At 52.2% G+C, this 8,878-nt stretch overlaps 1 protein-coding gene across 1 annotated transcript in view; it reads right to left on the bottom strand.

Moving 5' to 3' along the window:
* The window catches only part of LOC119098119 (cuticle protein 7-like), a 2,489-nt gene extending 1,588 nt beyond the window's left edge, over window positions 1-901 (bottom strand). The window contains exon 1 of the mRNA XM_037221047.1: window positions 896-901. Coding sequence (XP_037076942.1) covers window positions 896-901 — 6 coding nt within the window. The remainder of the gene's footprint in view (window positions 1-895) is intronic.
* Window positions 902-8,878: the final 7,977 nt, after the last annotated feature.

Raw genomic sequence — 8,878 nt, 5'->3', positions numbered from 1 at the left:
CATTTAGGATACTTCATGTTATAATATATATCGACAGCTTTTTTGTCGACGCTGCGACCATGCGCTGAGGCCTTTCGTGATTCAAGACGGCACGATGTATGCAGATATGCCAATTCTTGGCTTCAAATGAACGCACATTGTGGTTAACTATCACCAGTGATAAAACAACTGATCAGGTTCTTTAAAAGCATGCCTTTTTGAAGGTTGTGCATCCCCGCAGTCACAGTGGGCTGTGGCATTTACGTTAATCTTCGGAGAGGGGTAGATTCCCTCCCCCCAGAGGTCTCGAGAACCGCCCATCGAATTTTGGTGGAACAAACGCCACTTAACTTGAACGAACAGGATCTTCATTTAAACACTCCTGAAGTGCAAAATTAAAAAGGTCGAGAAACGCACCCGAACGTAAATATTCTTTCCAAGGTCAATATTCTCAAGACAGCGCTAATGTTTAGAAGTATTTATATGCTAGAAACTCAGATCGACTTGGAAAGAAAATGCCTTTCATACACATGAATCTAAAAGCTGAAATTCAGATCGGGGTGACAACAGGGTGGGGAAAGAAGCATTTTTGCATCACCAATTTGTGTCATTTGCTCGTTTTGAGCGCTAGAAAGATTAAAGACCTTTGATGTGGTAGACTTTGGTAGATCCATTTGTGGTGGTTTAGATACCGCACCGGGGACACCTAGGTAAGCCACGTGAAGAAGGCACCCTTAACGTCACTTTCCGTTGTCAACCTGTCACTTCGTTCACCCATGTTTGAGTAACACGGTGTGCTTCTGCCAAATATTTTTGATGCATATTAAACGTAATTTATGCATATGAATGCATTGCTGGTTGTCCATCTGTGTTTCACCCAAAACCGCATAAGCCGTAAACCGTCCTCTGTACTCGCCCGCATTCCCTTAAGTTCACGCAAAGCAGATGGTCACCAGACCCGACAAACTGGTGTTTGTTCTGAACGCAACACGTGCATCACGGGCACCATCCCAGTGTGCACTGGCAACATGCGCGAAAATTCACGGATGATGCACCAGTGTGCCCTCCATTTTTCAGTACCTGAGTGCGACTCCACCAGAACATTTATGGACATAGCCTTCGTGTACATGTATATGGCTGTCTGAATGAACCAGCAACCTTTTTCACACCTTACTCACATGGCGCAACTGATAGCCTATCAAAAGCGAAAGCATGAAACAGCTTCTGCGTGACCAGTTTCTTTAAAATTTGGACACACGTGTGCGAATTGCGTGAAAGTCACAAAGTTGCATGACGCTGCCAGAGGGCGGTAAGAGAACAAAACACGAGAGGGAGGTGCAGCGTCTGTTCCTCGCTGAGTGAAGAAGAGTAATGTAAATAGAACCATACACCATCGACTCACGCCCTGTTTTGTGAAAAACTGAAAGTCAAGATAACCGTGCAACCCGTGACTTTTGAAAATAAACAGGGCTCAAGTTGAACACAAATCATTCGGTTGGTGATGCTCTGGCGAAAAAGCACAACTTATTTTTTGGCTTAAGCCTGCCCGAGAAACGTCAATTTTTCAAAACATAAAGTAAGGTACGGCAAGAACAGGCATTCGCCTTCTCATTGTTTGAGTTATATCGAAATGTAACTTGATGCTTTCACGAAAACCCCCCTGACATTTTGCTTCCCGAGGTACTGCTGACTGATAGCTGATCTAGCCAGACTGCTTTTTTAACCACCTCTTCCACCGTTTGAAGTCGCGTGTGTAAGCATATTCGTCGGAAACTTCTTAAGATCAACACTTTGTTCCATTTATCCATGACTACCGAACAAACTTTTGCATAAAATGTAGCTGCTCCAAGCTGCATGCATGCAGTATACAGCACAGTATTCAGCATTCCTAAAATAAACAACAAGCAAGCCTAGTTTCGCTATCCAAAACTGCACGTGGCCCTCCTCAATCGCCACCGAGTGAGCTGGCTGAACTTCCGACTGAAACGCTGGAGGTTCTGACACGGAAGCCTACAGCCATCCCGCCAGCCGACCGCGCTGGTGCCCCGTCGCATCTCGCTTGACATACGCAGATGGGCGTGCCGCTCGTCTCCCAAATCTGACGCGTTGCACGAGCCTGGGTGTGGAGGTGGTGGCCCCGGGGAGTCACCTGTTCCAGCGCGTGGAACAATGGTGAGCGACAAGACCGGCGGCTGGGGCGGCGCTCAGCCGCCGCCGGAACGCTTAGGCCGCTGCCAAAACGGGCGGGTATTTTTAGCTGGGAGTCACCCAGCCCGCGGGCCGCCCGCACTGCACCGTGTCAACGCCTCCCGGTCACGACTGTGACACGGTACCGTATCAACGCTTCCCGGTCACGACAGTGGAACGGCACTGTGTCAACGCTTCCCGGTCATAGCAGAGATACGGCACCGTGTCAATATCTGTACCAGCTCACAACGGTGACACGGCACCGTGTCCACAGCTACAGTGGATCACGACAGCGCTACGGCACCACGTTACCGCTTCCCGGTCACGACGCCGACACAGTACTGTGGCAACAGTCGCGCCAGATGGCGATAATGCGGCTCAAAGTGAAAAGCTATACCGACCCACGAAAGTCGCGTGGCGCCGCGACGACCAATATACTTATTCACGGTGGAGGTGGAGTGTGGAAGGTGTGCAGCTTGCGAAGCTGCGAAAGAAGCTCATGCTAAGCAGCTGTCAAGCTGCACATCTGTCGGCTGTGCAGTCATGCATTGTACCGAAGCAGAATGGCTCTGTTTTACAAGTTGACGCGAGACCGGCCTAATCAGCGCCAGAAGAATATAATAGGAATGTAACACCATTCCGAAAATCTTAGGAGCACATTCATGCGGCTATCGTTTCTTTAACAGTCTCATCGACTTGGACCACACATAACTATCAATAACACATGGTCTAAGTACCTAAACTATTCACAGAAATAACCATTGAACACAAACCGCGCTGCACTAACGTGTTGGGCTCCACCATGACCACGGAGCTGTCTTCCCTTGCCGTACATCGGCGAGCATGCCACATCAAATCTTAGCAAAGGTCAAACACGCAAGGTTTGATGGGAAGTCTGGGTACATAGTCATGGGGCACTTCCAGCCGTGTACTACGTGCTACGTGGCTTAAATGCGGTAACTAAATACGTGACTGGAGAGGCAGGTGACGCGAAAACGGGCGACACAGGCATGCTGAGAGGGCATTCAGGTTACTAACATTGTATCGCTTCACAACCAGCTGCTCTTCGTGCGCCTGCGAGATAAAGGCGCATGTCGTCATGGTACGCATGTTAAAAGGCAAACGGCTGTAAAGTCGAAAACGATTATAGGTTAAAGAGAGAGTGGAGCAGTGCAGCAATAGTTAACAAAGCATGTGAAGAGAGGCATACACAGAACTAAGCTGCATCAGCGCACATGATAACATCAGCAAAAAAAGAATAGGCGATGTACGCACAGATGATCAATTGTTATGATGCACATAGCGGTTCAGCCATCCATTTTGTTAATGCTTTCCACATCAGAATAGATCGACGTACCACAGATTCAGCGCAAAATACGATTTTCCCGTCACATGACGTGCCGTTAAAACATTAAATCAGCACATATTTCCCCAGTTGATGAAATAAGGTTCTTAATTTATCCACCCGCGCGCCGGCTCCTTCCCTGCTCACCTCAGGGCACTTGTCATTGATGCATCATCCAAACATTGCCAGTGCCTGGCGCCATGTTACTGCCAGGACCCCACATACGGCGCCGTGGTAGCTCTGTGGTTGTGTTCAGTGCCCAGGATCGACCCGAATGTCCGTCCATGACGAGTTAATGAACACCCAGCGGGAGCTCTAACTGATGGTGCCACCTACTCCACCCAGCGGGAACTCAGACTGATGGTGCCACCTACTCCACCCAGCGGGAACTCTAACTGATGGTGCCACCTACTCCACCCAGCGGGAACTCAAACTGATGGTGCCACCTACTCCACCCAGCGGGAACTCTAACTGATGGTGCCACCTACTCCACCCAGCGGGAACTCAAACTGATGGTGCCACCTACTCCACCCAGCGGGAACTCTAACTGATGGTGCCACCTACTCAGCCTGGACATTCTTACTGATAACTCTTTTTGATAAAACTACAGCTGACTAAGGGTCATGACAACAACTTTCTTGCGTCGGCTTTTACTCAAACGTGTCAGAGCCAAGATGCCGTTGGATTATTTGATAGCTAAGGAACAGTTCAAGCCTGAAGCTACAGACTTCTTAACGCGCAAGAAATGATAAAGGAAGGAATATTGCGGGGATGAGGGTAATTTTGCTTGCATCTCATTGTTGCAAAATATTTCTGATAAACACACATTAGCTTAGGGCATCACCCCAGGCGGTCAGTGAACTTATTTTGGAGCTGATTTGCATCGCAGTTGCTGTTTATGCCGGGATAGTGACCACTTAATGCCCCATGTAAAAATACATAATGTATTTGCGCATGGTCGAGTGAGCGGGCCCTCACACGTTGTTTACAGACTGACTCGGCTTTGGATCCATGTAACATGACAGCCAGAATGGGGTTGGTTTTCGTATCAGTGTGGTTTGCCAAAATCAAGCTGGCGATGGATCAGAAACATCACTCAGGTCGACATCGCTGGGGGGCTTGACTGGTTCAAGCCACGACAGCACGTGGCCGGGGGATATCTCAGGGGGGAGGGGACGCGGAGGAAGAGAGGCTCATGCGTCCAAGAGTGCAGCACGGCACGCCTGAACCTCCCAATTATCTGCAAGATTAGTGCAACGGTGTATGATTAAGATAACGCCGAAAGAAAATACATTGATGTGATCGCGTAAAACAGGATCGGCTTAGTGATCACCCACTGACAAGGTGATAAGACGTTCGAGTACAACACATTCTCGCTCAGTGGATTACCGACGATTCATTTCCATTCGGTAACGCGCTGTGAATCGTGGACTGTGAACCATGGGCTGTAAACAGCTCCAGGGCTCTAAGCACTTCCGCGCCGGAGGCACAACAACGCGATGTCAGTACTGGTGACACATCCCACCAGCGGGTGCACCGCCACCGCCAGGTGCCAATGGTGCGGTGCCAGTGCTGGTGACACACCCCACCAGCTGGTGCACCGCCACCGCCAGGTGCCAGTGGTGCGGTGCCAGTGTCGGTGATGCGCTTCGCCAGGCGGTGCACAGTCTCCTCTGCACCCCTGCCAGTGGCGCGGTGTCCGTGTTGGTGACACGTCTGCCAGGTGGTTGGTGCACCGCTGACGTGGGCCGGGGCTGCGACAATTCGGGACGGCCACCGGCGTCATGGCGGCGTCGCCTGCCAGATACGCAGGGGCGGTGCCAGCGCCGCCGCGGCGGGGGGCCGACTGGAGCTCCGACGCTCCCCTGGCCGGCCCACCGGCGGCGGCGTCGCCGACAGGCTGTGAGGGGCTCGCCGTCGGGCGGGGTGCAGGACAGCGAGAGCCGTGAGCTGAAGCAGGACGGTGACGACGGAGCGTAGGAGCAGAGCTGGCAACCAGACTGGGCTGTGCATGGGGAGCGGAACTGGAGCTGGATGCTAGGGAAGAATTGGAGGAAGGGATACTAGTGTCGAGGTAGATGACCCTGTTGGGAGATTTGAACACCAAGACACGGCTTGCAGAACCACGTTCGCAAAGTTGGGAGAGTTTCAGATAGACTGAGGTTGTGCCAGTGATGGGAATTTGCCACGATGAATGGGAAACAAGTGGAACAAAGTGGAGATGTATCGCGTTATCGATTTTAGCCGGTCACAAAGGATTGTAGTGACACTGGAGCAATGGCTGCCCGGCGGAGGATGACAACGACAGGCCATGCTGAGGGCCGGCGCAGGTGACAGAAGAACGCTAGCAACTGAACAGAAAACAGAACTGGCAGAGCATGCTTGGGTGGTTGTAGCATTTGGCTCCAGGTGGGAGGAGATGTTTGAAGTGTGCTGGAAAGCGGCGTAGGAAAAACGCTGGAGATGCGGAAAGGCGCGTAGACCGTGCTTCCGAAAAAGAGAAATGGAGTTATGCATGAGAGGGTGAGCTGGAACTGGTGCATCGTATCAGAGGAATCTGGAAACGTAGTGGAAGGCTCCTGCTCGCGTGGAAGCGTAAGTGCCATGGCTGACAGCCAACTGGACTGATCGGTGCGCTGTTTGTGGCCGTGGCCTATTGGGTCAGCGAATGCTCCAAGCGCCCGCTGGACAGGCAGCTGCCTTCCCCGCAGTCGGCAGCGGAGTGGCAGGCGGGCTGCTGGAACCGCGCCGGTCTCGGGTCCCGCCGGGCCCAGACACGGGACCCGTGACGGCCGGTCCGCTGTGGCGGGGCCCAGCCGCCTGGAGCGGGCCCAGGGACGCTCGGAGTGTCACCTCGGGCCGCCGCCGCCGCATTCCTTGGCACGCCGGGCGGCTGGCCCGGATGTCAGTCCCAGCCGCCGTCCTGTGCCCAGCCCGTCCCCAGCCCGAGCCGTCCCGTGCCCAGCCCGTCCCCAGCCCCAGCTGTGATTAGCGCCGGTGGGCGTTCCTTCGGCCGCTCTGCTGATGAGTGGGCGTGCGAGTTCGTCAAAGGGGGACAGGATGCAACCTTATCATGATAAGTTCATCCAGTCTTTACCAACCTTTTTAATCTCCAGCCCAAACTGGAATTTTCAGGCGATTCTTCTGATCATCGCCGTGCAACTGTTGGTACCGCGCATGGTCACAAATCGTTTCGACAGTAATTTGGATAATGGATTTTGAACGCTATCTCTGAATGTAACTGCAACAATTCTGGAAGCCGCTGTTTCTTTATTTCATTTACTAAGATGTCATAAGAAGTGTCATGTGTTTCAGCCGTGTTAAAGCAGTATTTGCCACTGGCTACATGGACAGGGTCTTGACAATTCCGCTGACTGAGTATGTCATTCAGACCAGCGACCATACCGTAACAACTAAGCGCTAAATTTTGCGACAGTGCCCTTGCCTTTGTGAGCAGGTAAGGAAAAAAGGGGCCAATTAAATGAGTTATCAATTCTAGCTGGTATGACCTTTAGAAATAAGGCAAGCTTCAAATGTTTTCTTCTGGCATCTCAATAAAAGACTTCGCCGGGGATTTCAGTCACACCACAAAATAAAAAAAACGCGATCGCTTTTACAATGTGAATTTGTGTTAACGATCAAGGGATTTAACGGAGGATTCATGAGAATGCACTACACCGAAGAACTGGAAAGCGAACATCAGTGCTTGGAGGTCAATGCACCAGGTGAACGTCATGCATCGGTAAGCAGTTCGCACTACCGTACACCGCGAAGGCACTGAGCAACTATCGAAACTTTCATGTGAACGTAAGCAAAATGCATTGTTTACAAAAAGTGCAACGCACTTAGCTCGATAGCTTAGCAAAAATAACCGAAATTTAGAGACCTCAAGTTTGTGTCGGTCTCGGTATTCACATCACACCGAGCGCCGAATATTTCCCGTCAATGGTGCGTGCATGCGTTTCCCTAATGTAGATACATACAGCGTCAGTGGTGTTCAACCCAATCCCTCCACGCTTCATCAGCCACAGCAAACGTGGTAGGTATTGGTACCATAGCCGTAGCATCTCGAGTCAAGTAACGTGGCCCATGATTGGTGTCGTGTCAAGTAACGTGGCCTCTGATTGGTCAGTGGTGCGTGTTCCGGCGATGGACAACTGTGTTGGAGCAAGCTACCATGCTCGGGGATAGTGTTTGATAATTGACACTGATCTGTGTAATGGGAATATGCCTCATTGTTTGGGTCCTAGATGGCTCTTGCCGGCTGAATTTGACTGTAAGCTTGTTTCGCGTTTGAAATCACCTTTTTACCGTTAAATACCGTTACTTTACCGTTAAATTTTAAAACACCGCTTGTTGCAGCGTCATTCGAAGGCATTCGTTTATGCGTTGATTCCATGCTGTAATGATCTGATAATACTGATTTCACAAAAGCATTGATCACGCACACGTTTTCGCGGCGCAGAATGCAGCAAAGCCTCTGCGAGAGGAGGAACGCTCTTGGAGTATGTCATTGACCATACATTATCATGGGGCTACCTGGGCGCTTACAAAGACTCTCATTACGCGGGTCTCACTGTCTTCGACGCCGCGGGCAGTCTGTAGCAAACCCCTCCCCCCTCCCTCCCCCACGCTCTCTGTGTTCTTGTACTTCAAGCGCATTGCAGGCGTCGTTCATTCAAAAGCAGAGGGTCACATTTATGGTCCGGATTTATATGTACTCCTACATGTGACGATTGTGCCCGTCCGTATCAGACCGAAAATCCAGCTGTCTCGTTCTTCCTCGACAGCCCAGATAGTTCGTGATCGCTCCCCGTGTCATAACAGGCGATCCAAAAGTCTGATGGTCGTTGTGGGCACCGCACGCTGGTCAGGTGCCAGAGCCAGTGGCCGTCCATCCGTTTCGGTACACTGGCTTGCCGGCCGCCACACTCACCTCCATGCGTGCCAGAGCCATCTGGTCGGTGTGGAACTCCATCTGCACATCGGAGCTCCCACCGCCGGTGGAGGTGTACGTGTACTTGCGGGTGGTGGTCTTGGAGCTGGACATGGTGCAGGCGCGTGGCTGGGTGGCGCGTGGAGAGCAGAGCTGTCGGCCCACCGGCGGTCTCCGTCTGCCAACAGACACACCCGCGCCCGACGCACGCCCCGGCAGCACGTCCTCGAGTCGAGCTCGCCGCGACGATGGCGACGGCCCGTCCGGCGACAGGGCGCATGCGCCCACCACGCTCAGGTTACTAAAGAAAGACCGGGGGCGAGCCTTTTATAGGCTGCCGTCTGGCTTTACGACGGTCGCCGGCGCCGTCGTGGTCGCCTGTGATCGTGACTCATGACCCGGTGACCCGCGGTCCGCGCTGGCCGTCCCGG

This window comes from Pollicipes pollicipes, unplaced genomic scaffold (assembly GCF_011947565.3).
Source record: "Pollicipes pollicipes isolate AB1234 unplaced genomic scaffold, Ppol_2.1 Scaffold_4740;HRSCAF=5597_pilon_pilon_pilon, whole genome shotgun sequence".
Taxonomy (NCBI): Eukaryota; Metazoa; Arthropoda; class Thecostraca; order Pollicipedomorpha; family Pollicipedidae; genus Pollicipes; species Pollicipes pollicipes.
Note: the sequence above shows the minus strand (reverse complement) of the source record. Positions and strands in the feature narration are given on the sequence as shown.